At 33.5% G+C, this 21,610-nt stretch overlaps 1 protein-coding gene across 3 annotated transcripts in view; it reads left to right on the forward strand.

Moving 5' to 3' along the window:
- The window catches only part of NOVA1 (NOVA alternative splicing regulator 1), a gene marked incomplete at both ends in the record, with an annotated part of 148,337 nt that overhangs the window by 101,553 nt on the left and 25,174 nt on the right, over positions 1-21,610 (forward strand). Inside the window, 2 exons of one of the 3 annotated variants that reach the window (XM_080345835.1) lie at positions 10,543-10,709; positions 21,291-21,434. In XM_080345835.1, coding sequence (XP_080201961.1) covers positions 10,543-10,709; positions 21,291-21,434 — 311 coding nt within the window. The remainder of the gene's footprint in view (positions 1-10,542; positions 10,710-21,290; positions 21,435-21,610) is intronic. The other 2 variants (XM_080345836.1, XM_080345837.1) reach the window with 2 other exon arrangements.

Here is a 21,610-nt window from a genome sequence, read left to right on the forward strand (position 1 = left end):
AATGATCATTCTTCTTTTTAGCTTATTGAGATATATCTGATTTTATATACTGAAAAATTAACAGGTTTCTGCTAGGTAAATTATAAGCACATGTAAGGATGTCAAAGGATTTTTATGTTAGAATATATGGGAAATTGTAAACCAGGATCTGTCAGAAAAGTATTTCTTTCAGTTTTTAAAAAGGGAGTTAGAGTGTTTTGATCTTAAGAAAAAAAGGCGGGGGTGGGGGGATATGAGAAAACAGCAAAAAACTCAGTCTTAAAACAGTCTTATGAGTTTGATGTAATGCAAGAAAATGTATGACTTTTAAGTCTTTCTGGAAGAATCCAGTGGTTTATTTATCAGTTTAAATTTATCTGCTTAATATAGGACAGAAATGTGGAGAAATAAATCCAATAGTATATTCAGTAAGTCAGTAGTATATTCAATCCAGGTTCTTGTCTCCCAGTCAGATTTACGTTGGAGACTTACTATCTATGACATTTCAGTGTGGTTGTTAACATTTTGATTGCATTTCTTCCAGATGCATACTGACACCATACAGTTTCTAAATAGGAATGCTTGACCCACTCTTCAAAAGTAGGGGAAGAACCCCTGTTCTTCCACCCTGTTCTTGATCAATGAAGTTGCTGCCCAGGTAGCTGCCCAGATTTCCTCAAATCCAATAATGTAAATATTGAAATGTGGTGGCATTTATATAAACATTAAATTGTGACATTATTATTTTGAAGAGTTAAAAATACTTGCAAAATATCTGGTCCTTAAAAAAGTTTCCTGTCTGGACCAGCCATAGTACTGGTAGGGGATCATTTGTTCACTTCATCCAATTCTTTCTCATGGTGAAAGAGTACAAAAACTAAAGAAAAAGCTAAGGTTCCTAGCCCCGCTCTTTTTTCTTTTTATCTCTCCTTTTTTCTTTTTTTTTTTTCAATCTTCTCTGGACTTTTTATAACAGAACATGCAAAAAATGTATTTCACCAAGATCTTTAGCTCATTGATATTTGACTTGCCAAGGCCATTATATATACCTTGACTATTTTAAAGGTAGTTTGCTACAAGAATGAAAATAGTTCAGCAAATATCTGTGAAGCAGGAATTTTTGAGTGCATAGGAGAAAAGAATATGTAGCTGTGTGATAGCTATATAAATAGAGAAAGAGCAGCTGTCATCCAGTGCAAAAAGTTCTAAGAAAGTTCTATTTAGAAACAGTTCTGCCTACATAATATTTTCTACTCCTTTTTATTGTGGACTCTTATATGATAAAATAATTGTAAATTTATATAAATATGCTGGTGGGTGGAAATGATTTTGGATTTGCTTTTGAAGGGAAATATCTATTTTTATTGACACTTCAGGTTACCTCAGGTTATTGACACTTCAGGTTACTGTATCAAAACCATTTTACCTGCTGCCTTATTCCTACACCCAGGCAATGCTTTTAATGTCGTTATATATCATTAATAGTGATTATTATAGCTTTTCTATCAAGAATAATTCAGCATTTATTTTGTAGCTGTCTCTGGAAAACAATATCATGATATGTGTGTATATAGTGAGCCTTTGAGAAGCCTAGTGTCTATTCTAAGGTAATACTCAAAGCTCCCTGTATGGTTAAGTGTTAGAGCTTCACATGTTTGTGGGATGATTTCATCTGAAGGTAGATGGGGTGCACTGTTCACAAACATCCCTTTTTTTAACTTAAACAGTTACTTGGACTATGATGCATAAATTTTAGAAAGCTAAAGTTAGAGACTGATAAATGCTGTTCATAGAAAAAGTAACAGGACATGCTATAAAAGGGTTACAATCTGTAAGTCAAGACAGAGCTAGGAAAACAAACAAAAAAATGACTGTGGCACACTGAATGCTTTGGCAGTAGTCACAAACTCTTCCTACCTGCTTTCCATATAAACCCTGGACTAGAAGTCCACAGCTGGAAAGCCATGAATTTAATAAAATGTACAGCATCTACAGTCTACTATGAGCAGAACATGGATTTTGACTAGCATTTAGAGAGGGAAACAGAAGAACAAGAAACAAAATTATATGTGTGTTTGTGTTTGCACATGTGTGTTTGTATGTGCCCATTCTGTATGTGTGTTATAATGACTGCATATTGATGCGAAGTGTCCTCTTTTTGACATGACAGCCTTCTTCCTAGGCTGAAAACATAAGGTGTGTGTTCCCATGTCTCCTTATATTTCTGACCTGGGATGCGTAATAATTCCTATTATGCATTTGCTATAGTGTCTCTCTACATTTTATCCCTACCTGAAATTACTGTTATCCCTAGTGTTCATCGTGAAAACTCTTGAAAAATTATGTGTCTGTGATCACTGTCCATGTTTACTTCAATTACCTAATATATATATTTATACAATTACAAATATTATAATAGAACCTCTAATCTAAAGCTTCACTATAGCTTGTTTGCCTGAAATTTGGTATTTGTTTCCTCGAAACAGATGCATAGTAATGCATGTATTAGGTGATTTGATTTCTTGAGCAACTGGCCTTATGTGGAAGGATTTTTGAAAGCTTTTCACAGATTTTTAAATGATGGAACTTGAGAAATATTTTTGAGGGGAAAGGCTCCCTTGATGATATGAACTGTTATCAGTCTAAATTTTAAGATGTTCCTACAGTTTTTCAAAGTATATTTTACTTTTTAAATGGGTGGGTTTTTTCCTTTGGTAATTGTACATAGAGGCACTATTAACAAAGGTTCATTTTATGATAGCATAGCATAAAAGCTCTAATTGTCAACTGAGACATACATTGCATTAAAAATAATCTTAAGTGCTTTTGTTGATATGAAAATTCATTCCAGAGATCTTGAAAACCACATGTCACTTTTTTCTTTCTGTTCTGTGGTCTTCTTCAAAAAATAAAGTCAGCTTTTTTCTCCAATGATTTGGTCTTGTTGGGATATTGAGTTGTGCTTATTTTATAATGATTTTGAAAGTTTTTACTTCTCAGAGACCTTCTCATTTTCTGTCAGAATTAGATATTGGATTTTTATTAACATGTTTCATTATTTAGATGCTTACTGTTCACTGATGGGGAAAAAGTAGTAACTCTGTGAAACATTACATTATATCATCAAGCTTTGCTTTGAGGGAGAACCATCTTTCTGTCTGTGATGCACATGGGAACAGGCCCTGTATTGGGACCAATTAATTCTCTTTCAAGAAAAAAAGGTAAAAGGATAGGAGGAAGATAAAGACCAATGGAGAAAACTGTATTTTTGAGATTGCTGTGATGCTTTGAACACGTGTGGGTTGTTCTTATGTGCTGCATTTAAGGTTGTATACGTTTTGTCCTTTATATGACAAAGGTTTTCCATGTCTGTTTTAAGGCATTGTGGAATACTGCTAATGCATTTGACTAAAACAATTTTTTTTCTCTGATTTTCTTTTACTGAGTTTTTTTGCAAATGTAGAGAGGAAATGTTACATGCAAGGGAAGACTTTATCTGATTTTCCTGTTAAGCATCTTTATTGACAATTTTTACATTGCTCGGGAATCATGTCAAAGCACAGTCCTATTGTGCCAAGAGCTTGTGTAAGATCAGCTTCAGTCTGAAGCAGTTGCTGGTGGTGTTATATAGAATCCTTCTCTACGGGCTGTTTGATCATGGGTCAGAAAAATAAACGTATGGGATATTAGGGTTAGTGCACTGCTGTATTGTGCATTGTCAAATAAAAAGCTTAATGCAAATCAGCTGCTGAGAGATTGTAGTGCCGCCTTTCATTTAGTTAAGGTTTTAGCTTTGGCTCCACTGTGAGGTTTTCCCTTTCAGCGTCAAAGATATTGGCATGGTACACTGGAAAAATATAAGGAGATTTAATTAGTGGATGTATTGGGATTACCCTGGGCTAGTAATGCATTGTGCTTTTTAGGCTTTCAAATGCTCTTTAAGATTGATGTAAAAGCCCAATGAAAAGTGTATGGAGTTATATAAATGCCAGAGAGTCCTTTCTGAAAGGTACAGTGTGTTCCCTGAAACATTTCAATTAAGGTTCATAAAATACAGAAGCACGTTTAACATTTAGTGAGTATTTCTGTGAATACAGTAGAACTCTTACACATTTGATCAGTCTGTAAGCAAACAAACAAAAGTTTAATAGTAACCATATATTGATGTATGCCTGTTAAGTATAGAAACAAAAAACATTGAAAGCATCAGTACCTTTTATCTTGCTGCATCTTCTAGCATTTATTCTAATAGTTGTTTTAAAAGCTATATCAGTTGTAAATAAAAAACTTCTCAGAGAAAAAGCTTATGGTCTGTTGTTTTGAAGTTTCACAACTGTATTTAAAATGTTTCTGACAAAATTTAATGTAATACGGTTGCCAAGGGTATTTGCCGGAAGTGAAGTTTTAGGTAGTTAAAGAAGGTGGAAGGAAGAATGAATGATTAAAAATAAAGTTATTGCAAGCTTTGTAGCTTTTAGGCCTGACTAACTTATTAGATTTCAAAACAGGCTTTTATTTACTTACTTTTAAATTGCCTGTTTCCATGTAAAAAAAACCAAACCAAAACAAAAACAAAAAATAAACAAAATAAAACAAACAAACAAAAATCAGACACACCAAAACTAGGCCCAAAATATTTCTCCCTACGAGCAATATAAATAACATCAAAATCTGATTAAGATTCCTTTTTTATCTGTCAGTTTTAAGAATCTGTTTTTGGGTAACAGCACAGGTAGGCTTTTTTGTGCAATAACATTGTGCTGCTTCTATTTGATAAGAAAAAGTTAAAACATACATGTGCAAATCAGATTTTAATTCTGAAATAAGAGGAAATAAAATACATTTTATGTGCTGAAGAGTATAGCACATAAAAATACAAAGTAATTTACATGAGTTCCTTAGAAAAAGTAAGCATGAAATGATTGTGGCAACATCATAATCAGAATCTATTTGGATAGTGGTTTTCCTGTTTTGCAACCACATGCAAACTTCTGTCACGGACTTCAGTATTATTGAACATAAATAAAAACATTTTTTCTGGGTTTTTTTATTTGAATGGACAAGGGTAATGTCCACCTGCTCTACATGTTGTCATTTTCTGTGGCAGAATTATTCTTCTCTGGTGTATATTTTATCTCTTCATATGTAAAAGACAATGTACAATAAATGACCCTAACTCCAACTTGAATTAAAACTAATTAAAAAATAATAATCATCATCATTTTATATTTTCTGTGTTTGCACAAGAAAAAAGTTAAAGGCACTGATTATTTGGTAAATTGACTTTCTCTAAGTCAGCTATTTAAGAAACCAGATCTGTATTTTAAATATGTATTTGAAAAATCATATGACAAAAAGTATGTATATACATGGCTGAGCTTTTGTTCACAGAAACATGGAAAAAGGAGTGGATGTAACTGTTAAACAGATGAAAATTATAAATAATCTGACATTTTACTTTAGACACTAATGGAGTCTAAAAGCTTTTAAAGTGACAGAAAATTCACCAACTTTGGTTGTTCATAGGCTTATTTTTGTTACACAAGTTGGTCATGTAGCTGGCAGTTTTCCTTTTGTGTGACTTTTGAAATTATTGTACTCTGTTATCTGAGTGAAAAGCTAGCAGAGTTGTGTGAAGGAATATGACAACATCACTTTAGAAGATTAAAGACATTCCGGACTGTACATGTATAAAATTTCTCCACGCTTTTCTTTTTTTTTTTTCCTCACTCTTTTCATGTTTGTTGCAATAGAAATCATAAGATATAACCCCTGAAGAAAATGTGCTACTGATGCACTTTAAAACTGTATCTTACTCTACATGAAATGTACTTTCCCACAGTTGTATTTCTTTATGAGATATTACGTCCTGGATTATATATAAACATTGTAAATATCCTAAAATGTAGTGTGTTTGGTCTGTAACATGACATAGAACATTTTTATTATATTACACCTTCTACAATAACACAGATTGTAGAATACCCTTTAGCCACTTAGTGTCAAGTCTAATGAAATTTGTATTTAGCATCGACTGTTTTACTTTCAAATGTTTTGACAGTAGTCATCCCTGGTAAGTACTTTTCCTGTGAGGCTCTGGTAGCAGGGATGGAATCTGATCTGTGTTGTATTTCAGTGTGTTGTCTGCTGGCCTGGAGAACACTTGCATTAGCTGCATTGATCAATCCACATCACATCTCATCATTTAGGAGACAATTAATACTGTGGTGTAAAGACTCCCCAGAGCATTTTCTTAGAGCTGGATTGCTTTACACAGAAACCACAGGGGCTGTTTGCAAAAGGGGGAGGAAGCCAAGTAGGAAGAAAAAGCATTAAGGCAGCTTTGTCTATGAACCAAGTTTCATTTTCTGTGGTTACTTCCACTTATGTCATTTAAACTCTCGTTTTTGACAGTGTTTTGGCAAAAAGATTAGGTTGGTGCAAAAGGAATTGTGTTTTTTGCATTGTTGAAATTTGCCATTTGATATTGGAATACATTCTTAAATAAATGTGGTTATATCATTTTAATGCACTTTTCTCACTTTGTTTTTTTTTGCTACTGACTTATTACTTGCTGTTTATTTTATATTTATTTTAGACTATGGAAATAATGTTAAACAAAAAGCAAATTTGAGTGATTTTCTTATTCAAGTTCAAAATGGGTTGCACAGCAGTGGAGACAACTCATAACATCAGCAGTGCATTTGGCCCAGGAACTGCTAACGAACATACAGTTCAGTGGTGGTTCAAGAAGTTTCACAAAGGAGATGAGAGCCTTGAAGATGAGGAGCATAATGGTCAGCCATCAGAAGTTGACAATGGCCAACTGAGAGCAATCATTGAAGCTGATCATCTTAAAACTACATGAGAAGTCACCTAAGAACTCAATGTCAACCATTTAATGGCCATTCGACAAGCAAATTGGAAAGATCAAAAAGCTCAATAACTGGTTGTCTTGTGAATCGACCAAAAATCGAAAAAATTGTCATTTTGCAGTGTTGTCTTCTCTTATCCTATGCAAAACCAACCATTTCTCAATCAGATTGGGATGTGTGACAAAAAGTAGATTTTATACAACTGGTGACAACCAACTCAGTGGTTGGACCGAGAAGAGCCTCCAAAGCACTTCCCAAAGCCAAACTTGCACTCGAAAAAGGTCATGGTCACTCTTGGTGGTCTGCTGCCAGTCTGATCCACTACAGCTTTCTGAATCTTGGCAGAACCATTACATCTGAGAAGTCTGCTCAGCAGATCAATGAGATGCACTGAAAACTGCAACACCTGCAGCCAGCAGTGGTCAACAGAAAGGGCCCAATTCTTCTCCACGACAATGCCCGACCGCATGTTGCATAACCAACGCTTCCAAAGTTGAACAAGTTGGGCTATGAAGTTTTGCCTCATCTTGCCAACTGACTACCACTTCTTCAAGCATCTTGACAACTTTTTGCAGGGAAGACACTTCCACAACCAGCAGGATGAAGAAAATGCTTTCCAAGAGTTCGTCAAATCCCAAAGCAAGGATTTTTATGCTACAGAAATAAACAAACTTGTTTGTTGTTGGCAAAAGTGTGTTGACTGTAATGGTCCCTATTTTGATTAACAAGGATGTGTCTGAACCTAATTCTAATGATTTAAAATTGCTGGTCCAAAATTGCAATTACTTTTGCACCAACCTAGTATTTTGAAGTGAATTTGTTGAAAACACACTGTAACAGGTCACGTGAATGTTCTAAATCTTGCTGATGACAGATATAACTTACTGGTAAGAGTCTATTCAATTTAACTTTATATTTTATCTCAAGGATTTTTAATGTGACAACTTTTGAAATACTGATTGACATGTTTGAATCCTAATTTTGATTATTTTTAAATAACATCTTTTAATAGAGAAAAAAATGTTTGTTTCTCATTCTGTCAGTTTTTCTTTATGATTTCTTCCACAAAGTTGAATTTCAGCGTTACCTGATACTGTTTCTTAAGAAAAAAAGATTTTAAATGTATATGAATAAATTAATGAGTAGTCAGGGCACTTAGTCTTCTGTTTCATCTTTGGGTAACGAAATATTGAAGGTTTAGATATCATCTACAGAAGCAGGTGAGAAACATTTACTAATAAAAAACTTTTTTCTTGCAGATTGCTAAGGTTACTGTACTATTATCAGGAGGTTACTTACCTCCCTGGTCCATTTCTCTAATCTGTGTATTGCCTTTGATTCTGTGTGGATTGTACAATCATGAAGGCAACTAGTATGTTATGAACTTCAGAAATAATTGCAAACTTGTTAGCATTTACCACATTGTTACATTTCATTTATTTAAGTAGAGTCAATGAATCTTTTGTCAGAAAATATTCAGGTGTGACCATGTCACAATATTTACTAGGAATATGCCAATGACAAAATGTATATTTATTTTTGTGATAATTCCACGGCTCAAATTTGTTATTTTGGTTCCCCTCCTGTAATCTTGAAGTGAAACTAATATAATTATAGTTCATATTATAATTTTCTTCTGTTAGTAGGATTGTTCTACAGGTATTTGAGAGTAAAAACGTGGATGAGAACTAATCAATCTGAGTACGTCAGAAATGTACATAAAGTGTTTGTGGAAGCATGTACTACATGAAATTTCAAAGCAATTTTACTTGGACATTTAGGTTGTCTTGTTTTGGTATTTCTGTAGAACAAAAGTGGAAACTACAATACTCCCTTTTTACGTTTCAGTTTTTCAACTTCTGTTAGATCTTGTTTTACAAGTCAAAATTTATTTTGTGGAACCTATTTAAGTAGTTTGATATGTGGTATACAGAATGTTTCAGTACAGTATCATACTTATATCCTTAGAATCGATACTGTATTTTTAATATTCTTTGTTCTAGTGAGGCAATATCAAGCTCTACCCAATATGTAGAACTGAACTTCTTTAAAAAAAATAAAATAAAAAGGAAAAAAAAATATAAAGCCATACAAAATCATCTAAAACCAGCCTAGTCACCAAAAATAAATCAAGTATTTTTCCACAGTTCTCCATCCATCTTTGCCCATCTGGTAGATGCTTTCAGTTAAGAAATCAAACAAATAAGGACTGCTCTATTTGTAACACAAGCAGCACAATTTCAGTTTGGAAAAGGGTTATGTGGTAATATAGGCTTTGTCTAAGCCTTTCAGGAGAATGATAACTAGAGCTATGGTAGTTATTTGATATTTGTAGCTAATATGCACAGTATTACAAATTAAATGAGGTGATATACAAAGACAAGGTGAATGTGGTACATCAGATTCTCCTTCAGGCTAGAGGGATAGGCAAGTCATTATGAGAGTCAATGAAATTAAAGGCGAGAGTGAATAATGGTGAAATAAGGGAGAGGGACTGATAGCCAATACAAGAAAATAATGTGCTTCAGACTGAAGAGCAGAATTAAGCAAAATGTTACAGAGCAGAACAGAACGGTTAGAACTGAAAACCAGGCAAACCTGAAATGACAAGAAATGGAGAGTCACACTTTGCTGCAGGTGTTGGGAATGAGCAATATGTTCAAGGACTCTTTTTCTTAAGCACCGGTCCTGTCTTTACAAATGAGTACTGTGGGAAAGTGTCACCTCCTCTGCTTCATTGCAACCAAAGGCCTGCTATTCTTATACATAGAATAAATGCATATGTCACCTATCAGACCTAATTGGCAAGTGTATAATATTTTCTCATGATCTTAGGACCCGGATGCGTAGAAGGTAGTCAGTGGAGTGTACGTGTCCCGCATGAATGGTATTCAGCTTAACTCTAAACAGAAGTTCTTGAAATGTAATCTGTGGAATATCAACTACGTATTTGGTACAAGCTTTCATGATATCCAACTGCTAAGTCACATGAAAGACAGCTAAAACTCTATGTATTCAGTAAGTAATTGTGGTTATTTCAGGGATGTTGTGAGGTATGGAGGTTAGAAAAGACAAAGTAGATACTTGAATACATGAGTTCAGTTAGCCTTGAAAGGTCTTGCCATAATTTGCTGCTGTTTCAAGAAATGATATAATGTCTATGCTAAATGAATATATTTGTAGTTCAGGTGTTCATTGTAAAAGCTTATTCCAAGTACCTCTATAATACTGGCTATTATGTTCAACTTTTTGTTGCAATGTTTTAGAATAATCTAGAACTAGGCCAAAATAATTTAAAAGACATGTAGTCTGCACACATTTATAATATTTACTGATATTTCCAACAAATGGTTTATTTGGGTTTTCTCTCTCTCTGTTTCTCTCTCTGTCTCTCTCTCTTTCTCTTTCCCTTCCTTTCTTTCTGTCTTTCTTTCTGTCTTTCTTTCTCTATATTGGCTTGTAAAGTTATTTGTTTGTAGGATGTACACAAATAGGAGTTGTTTAAAATGTCTTCAGATCACTACTGTGTTATCCTTTGGAAATCTCTGCTTTTGTTTGTATGTTTATGGGGGTGTTGCAAGTTGGTTTTGCAAGGTTGCTTTTGAATGCCATCTTTATTCCATAACTGATGCAGTTTGTGGGATTTTGAAGAATCCACTTCATTCAGATCAACTTTTGGTATTTGCAGGTACTACAGAGCGGGTGTGTCTGATCCAGGGAACAGTTGAAGCACTAAATGCAGTTCATGGCTTCATTGCAGAGAAGATTCGAGAAATGCCTCAAAATGTGGCCAAGACAGAGCCTGTCAGCATTCTACAGCCTCAGACCACTGTTAATCCAGACCGCATCAAACAAGTGAGTTTTTGGTTGGGAATAGAGAGTCACAGCAGCTCCTTAGAAGTCTTATAACTTTAAGGCTGCAAGGGGTCAACATAACATGTTCTTTAAGGAAATGTTATTTTAACCTTTAGTAACTTGCTGGTCCTCTTTTTCCTTATACTTACATGTTCCCTGTTTCTCAGCAGTTCTTTCAGACAGTGTTTTGTAAGTTTCCATGCCACACTCTGATGTGTTTCATAAACTTTTTTTTACTGTGTAAGGTGATAATACAGTTCTAGGTTTTAGTTAAATATCTCTGAATTTTAATATTAAATGGTGAGCCTCTTTGTAAATCTTCAGCGTTACTAAAAATCACAGATTAACTGAATGATTCCTGGATTTATGTATATAAAATAAAATAAAATAAAATAAAATAAAATAAAATAAAATAAAAAAAATATATATTTTTTTTAGACCCTATCTTAGATACTTTAAAATCTTAACCTGTAGGAACTTGAAACTATAATTTACTTGGGATGTTTACTACAATTTTAGGGTATGTTATTTTGGCATCTTTTTGCCTATTTTACACTGACTTTTTGCAAAACTTATGGCCAATGCAAAATATATTTGCAAGTCATTATTTATCTAGTATTCTTTAGTTCATTACATTTTCCAGAACAATTTTAATTTTAAGAAAAATAAAAAAAAAAAAAGTTGCCCTGTAAGGAGAATGTGAAATATGTGTCATAAAGGATTTAAAATTATTTTCCATTGTATAGAATAAGAAAATGATAAAGAAAGGAGTGAACATTAGTGAAATTTTGTCTTGTCTCTCTATCCTCTATAGGATAGATTTTAGTTTCTCATCTGTGTTACATGGGAAAAGATTGTTCCGTCCTTCTACACTAGCAAGATTCAGTGTCCTATAAAGTAATTTGGTAACCGTATACAATTACTTTACTTTGTTTATACTGACATACACAGAATGCTTATATGAAGATGTTTGAATGAGTTTGGAATGATCAGACTGCTTTAGATGGATGAAGCTGTGCATAAGTCATTGTATATGATATCTAATATTTACTACTATATTATTTTTTCTCTACATGTGATAATTTACATAAAATATTATAATTTATAAGAAAACATTGAAAAGAAAAGCTCTGCTTCTGTAGGATTAGTTTCTCAGTTATTAAACATGAAAATGATAGAGAGAAAATGCTGAAAAGATCTGTATTTTGAATGGCTTTTCTGCTTGTGAAATGTTAGAGTTTATGCCAATACTTCTTAACCCAATGGGAAAGAGATGTTCTCTATTACAGTGAAAAGTGTTTGTCCCCTTTGCAATGAAATTAAGCTCATTTTTAGGTGTCAGGAAGATCCTGAGAAACTAGATTACAGAGCTGTATAAGGACATACCTAAATACTTCCTGTCTTGTATCTGAAGCTGAAACAGCTTGTCCACAATACTTCTCCAGAAAACTTATTTGTAAAGTTTTTGTGGTTTTTTGTTTGCTTTGTTGTGGGTTTGTGTTTGTTCTTGTTTGACTTTTTTCTTGGTTTGGTTTTGGGTTTGTTTTGTTTTGGTTGGTTGGTTGTTTTTTTTTTAGTTTGGTTGGTTCGTTTAGGGTTTATTGCATTTTTTGTTGTTTAGTTTTGGGGTTATTGTGGTTTTTTTGTTTGTTTTTGTTTTTTGTTTGTTTGTTTTTAAACACAATTCCATGTTTGAAATGTTAAATCAAATTCTGGAGGGATGGACTAGTGAACAGAGCTGCTGCTAGTGAAGATAAGACAGACTAAATACAATATGTAACTTATAAAACTGATATATTGACTGGCTCTACATCTTAAAATTTAAACCTATTACCTCTGTACATATGGGTGAATAGTAATATTAAACTGCAAATAGTTGGAGATATGCATGTGTATGTGTTGAACAGCTTTAACCACAATGAATTCTTAAACTTCTCTTTTAATGAAGTAACATCTATTAATGATAAATTCATACACTATAAATATTGACTCCATAAATCTAAAATCCATTCTTTTTACCAATATATGAAATTGTTAGCTAAGTTCTTAGATAGAGATTGCAGTGAAATAATCTATCCTCTAGTGTCAGAATATTCTGTATCTTAATGAAAGACATAAACCTCTATTTAAGAAATTAAAAGGATAACATTTTATAACAGGTAATTGTGATCTAGAACTCCAGTGTTGCTACTTTTTTATAGCAGACAGGTAACACCTTTATTAAAATGATCAGGATAATCAGAAATTCTAATTCTTGGCTTATTTTTTGCCAAGAGTGACCTGTATTCCTTTACACAAACTCTACGTGATTCTTCCTGTCTTAGAGTATTACCCACTAACTTTGGCAGCCAAAGTATTACATTACAGATTGAAGAAAGTAGACTTAGCACTTGAGATTGAGAGCTGATTTGAAATAATAACTGTTACCTTCACTGGGAACTTTGAAGATATTTCTTTTGGTTTTCTAGCTCTTTCTACCAAAAAGCATGAATGAAGATACCTGTAGTTGAAGCCTTGCAATGCCATCCCTGTCTATATGAGCGTGAAGCTCTCATTTCTCTGTTGTCCTGTCTTTTCCCTGGGCTACTTTACCAACACTTGGTTCAGAGAAGTGAGCTGAGAAAAGAAGTATCTTCTGGCTACAGTTTCAGTGAAGAAAGTCAGTAGGTAAAGCTTTGGCTGACTGCTTGAGTTTCAGCACTTTCTCTCTTCAGGAAAGGCATGGTTATACACAGAGGCTGAGTCTGGCCTGGCATTTCTCCTTACTGATGGAAGTCACTATCCAAACATTCTGGTCTCTCTAACTTTGGCTTTTCAGCTTTGGAAGATTTGCAAACAAGTCTATCTGGTTCCTTTTGACCCTCCTCCACTGCAGTTTTTCGCATCTCCTAATTCTATGGATTTACCAGTTGATACTTACCAGTAGTTCTCTCCTCTAAGCAGGTCTGATAGATACTTAATTAACAAATGTTTGCATCTTTTCTCTCTACATAACATAGGCAATCTCTTCACAGATGTCATCCATCTGCTGTTTCTAGCTATTATTTGACAATAACCTACTGATTCCTGTGCCCTTTTACTTCCTAGAAACTGCTATGAGAATATAACTTCCCTACTCTCTATTAGTTTAAGTATCACACCAACTCTTTCAGACCATGTTGCAACACAGGGGAAGTGATCATAAACTGATCGGGAGCCTGAGCTGGTTCGGCTTTGAATTTCACCTCTAAGTTGATAATAGCTCCTATGAACAGTGGAAAAGGCTGCATAATGTGGTCTTACCAAATCACCTTCTTCAGAAACTGTTGCAGCTTCTTTGTATGCTAGTTGAATTTTCCTTCCAGCTTTCAGTTGGTTTACAGGTAGCAGGTGTTGTAGCAGCCTGTCCAGGAAGTGTATGGAATTGGAGATGGGCACTACAGACCTGTGTACTATATAGAAAGAAAGATGTGTCATCTTATAGCTAACTCTGTTTTAAGCAGGAGTTGCACTGTTTGGCCTCCAGAGATCCCTTCCAACCTGAATCATTCTTTGATTCTATAAAATGTTTAGCTATCAAAGTCTGGACAAAGGTTTTAGAAGTTCTTCCCTGAAAATCTAGAGTAAAATTTTCACATATAGAACTTACAATTAATGTTTTCATTGGATCCAGTTTCATTTTAGCTTTTTCAGTAGATAATTAACCTGTCATGAATCTTTAACTCTGTTCATTAATCATAGTCCCAGACATTGTATTCAAAATCTGCAAAACTGAATGTCTGAGATCAGATTTGTAAACTCACTTTCTTCTAGTGAAAATGACTAATTTTACTTCAGAAACACTGATCAACAACAACAAAAAGAAGCTATCATAATTTTTAAATCAAAAGTTTTACTTCGAAGTGACTTTAAGAATACACATTTGAAAATATTTGCTTAAATTTTTTTTTGTTTGTTTTGTTTTTTATCCAAATACAGGATATGAGCTGAGACTATAAAGACTCAGTAGACTTCGTAGAATTATAGTATGGTTTAGATTGGAACGGACTTTAAAGATCATCTAGTTCCAATCCCACTGCCATAGGCAGGCATACCTTGCACTAGATCAGGTTGCTCAAAGCCACATCCAACCTGGCCTTGAACACTTCTGGGTTGGGGCATCCATAAACTCTCTGGGCAGCCTGTTCCAATGTCTCACCACCCTCACAGTAAGGAACGTCTCACTAATATCTAGTCTAAATGTGCACTCTTTCAGTTTAAGATTGTTACACCTCGTGGTATCACTACACTCCCTGATGAAGAGTATGTCCTCATTTTTCGTGTAGGTCCTCTTTAACTAATGCAAGGCTGCTATAAGATGTCCCCAAAGCCTTTTCTTCTCTGGGCTAAACAATGCCAACTCTCCATCTGTCCTCATAGGGGAGGTGCTCCAGAGTCCTGATCATCCTCATGGCCCTCCTCTGGACCCACTTGAGCAGGTCCATGTCTGTCTTACACTGGGGGCCCCAGAGCTGGATGCAGTATTCCAGGTGAGGTCTCATGAGAACAGAGTAGAGGGGGAGAATCATCTCTCTACCTCCTAGACACACTTCTTTTGATGCAGCCCAGGATATGATTGGCTTTCTGGGCTGTGAGTACACATTGCTGGGTCGTGTTCAGTTTTTCACCACCAATACTCCCAAGTCCTTCCTTCCTTAAGAAACCTTCATTGGTTTCTTAAAATGCTTCTCCCTTCTGAGAAGCCTTTCTTGTTTTCATCATCCATTTAAGGCAACAGTCTGTCACATAGATGAACCTTACTAATCTCTATCGTATGAGTAAGTATAGTTTTATAGATCAGTGTGTGTCTTCACCTAGTCAACAATTTCTTATAAACTTATAAACCAGGTACACTTCTCCAGTGAATAATAAGATACACAGGAGTGTTTACAAGTTGTGAGGAGAGGAAAAAAACAAACAAACAAAAACAACAAAACCAACAAACAACCAAAAAAAAACCACCAACAAGAAAGCCCTTATTTACTAGAAAGACAGTTCTATACATTAGATCTCATGGCAAAAATTTAACATTACACAAAAACAGTTATACTATATCTTGTCCCACATGTGCCCTTGACTTAATTCAGGTGCCAAATCACTGTTTAAATTTTCTGTTTCACCAATGTTGAACATCATTTCAATATGTATGCAAAACTGTGTTTTATCAACACAGTCAACTCTGTAGCTGATGATTAAATCTTCATTGCATGTGCTTCAGAAGTGGAATGTGAATATTAGATTTTGTTGGGGCATGAACAGCAGCATTCAACATTTCAGAAATTTTCAACAGGGTTCTGATTCTTAAAAAATTTCTGAAGTTATCTCATGCCTTGTGATAGCTTTGTAGTTTTGATGATATTTTTCCAAATCCTGAAGTAAGCCAGAATCAAAAGGAAGAGAAGTTTTCTTTCCTTCTAGGACTTTGTGGTTGTTTTTTTTTTTTCACATGAATCTTAGACCCATATCTTCGTATGTGTTTTGATGCCTCAGTCTTACTTGAGTTTTCTGGTATTTCAGTGTAACAGTACCTGATCTTGTAGTAGTTCTGTGTTACTTGGACAAATTTTGAGGAAAGAGAAGGTCCTGATTCTTCCTTGTCCATTTTACTGTAATCTTCAGACTAAATCATTCTCTCCATCCAGTTGCTCTGATGATCCAAATGGCACCTTCTGGTTTGCTTTAAACTCCTTAACCCTTCTTGTCCTCAAACAGAACATGAGGTAATCTTTCTTTTACATCATACTTAAAACACTTTTTTTGTTTTTCAAAGGCAAGTCCCCAGGAGTTCATATATTCAGATAAATTACCTCCATAAACACCTATAAGGATGTGTTCCATCTCTATATGCTTTCTTAGTCTTTCTGTCTTGCCCTATGCCCTGTCTATTATTTTACTTAAAAGCAAAACAAAATGCAAATAGGATGAAATATCATCAGAATGTATTTTGTTTGGTTTTTACAGATGTGAAAAGGTAGCAAGTAAAATTAGATCACTGAAGCCATCAAAGCAGCCTTTTTACAATCTGGATTGTAAATGAATTGTTAATCCTTGATTATTTGTCTTTCCAAATTTTATTTTTGAAATGTGTTATGTATTTATACAGTCATTGCTGAGATGAGAATCATTTGTCAAAGTTACAGATTAAAGGAGTTCACAGCAAATGTAAAGAAGACTCAATATGTTTTGCAAAGCAAGTGGTGTATTTAGAAAGGCTCATCTCTGATACTGTTGAAAGTCTAGTAAGTCAGTCTTTTCCATTGTTTAGTACAATGGGGCTTTGCAGTGATCTGTTTCTCATTTTAGCTGCAGAAGGTATTCAACTCTTTAATACAAATAAAAAAAGACACCACCTTTTCTTAAAGGGCATTAAAATATAGGCTTAAGCAAATTAGTTTTGTCATCACATTAATTTCAGTGGTTTAAAATCACCAAAATTAATATATGCAAGACTGAAACATAGTATTGGCTTAATATTAATAGTCATTTAATGTGGCTAATATTATTACCAAGATTTCCTTTCTTTGACAAGATCTGTAATGAGAAACTAGAAGCTGGTAAGCTGCAAGTGCAGTTTCATCTTCACATTTAAATGATGTTCTTTACATACTTTCATGTCTCTAGCCCTGTTTTCAAATGATATGTCATTTTCTGCCTTTTCTTTCTACTTTTCTTTATATAAATATACTAATAAGTACTGAGAATTAAGTTAACTGTCTCAGTACAATATTAATTATCTAGGGTGCAACTATTGAGTTTTTTTAATATGTATATAAAGGTGAGATTTTCATCATTAGACAATTCATTAAGTCATTGAAAAAGGGCTCAGAGAACTCTATACAGACAGAGTGTATCTATTCTATACTTCCATTATATAGCTATATCATCACTCTTACTCAAAAATATGAATAATAGAAATGTGATGCTTTGACCATCTTTCTGCACCCTTTAGTATGTTGTGCAGCCTGAGAGCAGTCTCTCATAGTATAGCCAGTTCTTGTGAACAACACAAGGAAGAATATTTTCTTGTACTTTCAGAACATATTACAACTAAAATATGACTCGATCAGAATTTTGCTTCTAAAATTAAGCTTGTTTTTATTTCTTAAAATCTGTTTTCTTAAATATCTGTTCTAGAAGCTTAAAGTAAAAACAAAGCACTCTCTTACTTGTAAATGTACTCTTCCATTCATTGTATCATAAGTAATAGGAAAGGAAATAAGATTTAGGAAAACATAGAAGACCAATTTAACTGTGACTTTGACTATGCTATTCAAGAAATAGCTTAAAACCTGATCACGAGTCATAGAAGTAATGTGTGGTAGAAGTTCTGACTGCCTTTTTTCGATAACCTTGCCAGCAGTCAACCTGCAATTTCAGGAAAGCTTCAATTACGGTACTCATGTTTCAGTCCCAAAAATCAAAATTCTGTGATGTAAATTCATCTTATGATTTCTAATCACTTTATGCATCTCATTCCCAGAAGCCTAATAACTACTAAAATCAAGTGCTTGCCTAATGCAAAACACTTGCAAAATTAAAAAAAAAAAAAAAAAAGCTATGTAATAAATCAGAATTCTTGAGCTCTGTCCAACTTTCTTTAAGAAGTAATTTTGCCTAAAAGTTCCTGCAAAGCAATTAAGAGTATATCAATAAATTACTTATCAGACAGTGGAAATTCAATATGAAGTCCAAATGCCTGTGGTTTTTGGTTTGGTTTGGTTTTAATTTTTGAGAAATTACATTGTGTTGCTTTAATATTGAAGAAATAAATAGGTGTGTCTCAAATTAATGTGTCTTTAGAATTATACAGAAGCATCAAAAGGTAAAAATTTTTACAAAATGCTGTCAGTTCTTATATATATACTTATACATAAATGCACAGACATAGATGAAAAAATAAGAGCAGTTATGTCAGTAAACAAACTAAGAGAGATTAAGCCTCAAACACAAACAACCCCATATGCAAAAAAGACCAAAAACAAACAAACAAAAAATGAAAACACAAACCAAAAAATCTTATTAATATTTTAAGTATTTTGTTGTTGGCATGTATATTTGGAAAACAATGTGGATGCCCATACTTGATTCTTGTTTATTAGTACAGTTGTTTTGCTTTTAAATGTTTTTATCTTTTCCCATTGTGTTTTCCACACAGTTTTGCTCAAATGGAATAGTGGAATGCTTCTATTTAATAGATGTTATAGTTCAACAGTCACCTGAAATGATTATTGTTGCTCCTTTTTCATTGCAGCCATACATTTCTGTGCTTTAGGAATGATATGATTTAAAAATGACGTGCTTCCAGTTTCTTAAATCACTTGTGGTATAAGTTAGTAAGCAATTATTCAGTGTTGAATTGTTCTCATATTTTCTTATAAATCCAGTAGTTAGATTTCACAGAATCACAGAATCAACTGGGTTGGAAAAGACCTCAGAGATCATCGAGTCCAACCCTTAATTTAGTAATACCTATGAAGAACAAACTATTTTTTGTTTTATTAATTAGCCTACCATACCAAAATAATACACAACACAGTAGGCCCTAGTTAGCAGCGGTGTTGATTGAAGAAAGTATCAGATGTCTGAAATCATTTAGTCAAAATATATTTTCAGAGTTTTGCTGGAGAATAGTAACTTCTTTTTTTTTTTTTTTTTTTTAAGTTCAGGATGAGAGTTTAATATGTAGCTATAATTAAGAAAAGCTATCAAGATAAATTATAGTTCTCCATTCTGTTGGGTCATGTGGTTTGGTTTTGTTTTGTTTATTTTTCCCCTCCCCATTGCTTTAAGCTTAAATAAAGAAAATCATTTAATGGTGATTTCAGACTTTGGTAAGAGACATAATGCATCATCCCACTAGAACTAGAAGTATAATTCTGCAGTCGAATAGGGTTATGCTTGTACAGTTGTGGAATTTAACATTTTTTTTCTAAACAATTTTAGCCTCTTGTAAATGAACCCATGTTAAGTACTGAAAGACATGGGAGAATCCTGTATAGTTGTCTTGATTTTCAGAATGTATAGTGTCTGACCAATAGCGTTTTACCAAGCTACATATTTTTATAATGGAACATGGTAGAATTTTTTACTGAAGCCTCTATCAAGAGTCCCAATTGATGCTTAAGCTGTATATGTTTTATTTTTGTTTTTATTGCTTTATGAGTTACAAATAAGGATCTGTTTCTTAAGGTATTTTTTTCCTGTTTTGGCTGCTTGTTTATGTACAAACTATGAAAAAAATGGATCTTCGTATTGCTTAACATACAGCTAAAATATTTGTGTGTGCATATGTACAAGCCCATATTTTGCTAATACACAACTTTATGCATTCACAGTGTCCCAGCTTTCTCATATGCATTAAGAATTTTAGTGCAAAAGTATGTATACCTATTTTATGAGGGACTGTCAATGATTGTAAGTAATGGAACTGCTGAAAGTGCAAAATCTTGCTTCATTTATTTCTAAATAGTTTTGGTTACTAATTATATGACAAATCACACTGTATAGCATTTTAACATCTTATTTCTTAAAGTAAAAGTAGTGTAATTTGGGATATTTTATAATATTTATATATTACATAGATGTAAAAAAACCCACATGCTTTGAATAAGTATTGTATGTTATGTTTTGAAAATTGGAATTTTACATTTTCACTACATTTATAAAAAGAAGAGTTATTCTGTCAGGATCTAATACTTTAAAAAGAAAAATGTGTATATAAAAATTTCAACAGAGCAGTGCTTTTTTGATATGTTCAAGAATTAATGTTAAGCGTATGTATATTATTTAGAAAACATGATCAATAAATATGACTCTTAATTCTTTTTCGTGTTTATTTTGAACACAGGCCTGATAAGTTATTAACCTTTGCTAAACTAAATGAACATTTTTAACACTATTAATAAATATATTGTAGTAATTTGTCATGAAGGTATTAGTTGCATGTTCATCCATCATGAGATTGATGTTTACATTTTTTCACCTGCCTCTTGATAGAAAGACATAGATGAATATTTTAGCAGTTAGTATATTGCTAAAAACTTAGAAGCTTCAGCATAAAAATTATATAAGATATGGAACACAAGTTTGCTGGCTATAGTCCATGCTGTAGAATGGTGCATTATAAGGTGCCAGAGTAAATGTCTCTCTTTCAGATGTTGGCCCTGTTTGTTTGTAGAATGATAACTGTTTCTAGTGTGCTCATTGAACTTGCTGGAATTTGTGTTTACTATAGTCTTCATTTTCCCCAAGAGAAGGAGAGAGGAAAGAATATATTCCTCGTGTGGTCAGCATATTTTTGAGTATTTATGTGAGTTCACCATCTTGATTTCAAGCCATTAATTTGTTTTTACATGCATAAGCATGCATATTTACATGCATTATTTATCCAGTGGACTTTAAATTCCATTAAGTTCCAATGAGTAGGTAAAATATTTTGTCTTAGGCATTTTTTATTTATTTTAATTTTCTAGTTATGTTACTTTTGTTGGTTTATTTATTTTTTTAACTGTTCAGTCTAAGGCTTGTAAAGGTTGATTTGCTCCTGAACTGCTTTGTTCCCAGACATTGCCATCTTCCCCAACTACCACCAAGTCCTCTCCATCTGATCCCATGACCACCTCCAGAGCCAATCAGGTACAGTATCATCCTACCATCTACACCATACTTTTCACGGGTGACAGCTTGCAAACTGGAGAAAAAGATATGGTGGGTTAAGGATTTATTCGTTCATTCACATATATACACCCATAACCATAGATATCTTAACTCAAAATTGGTATATTGAATGAAAAACATTTTTCTTCCTTTAATTTGTTTTCTTTTTAAAATCTCTGATGAAAGCAAAGTAACTTCTAAAATACTCTTAATTTGATTTGATTAAT

The sequence above is a fragment of the Nesoenas mayeri genome (genome assembly GCF_963082525.1).
Source record: "Nesoenas mayeri genome assembly, chromosome: 5".
Taxonomy (NCBI): domain Eukaryota; kingdom Metazoa; phylum Chordata; class Aves; order Columbiformes; family Columbidae; genus Nesoenas; species Nesoenas mayeri.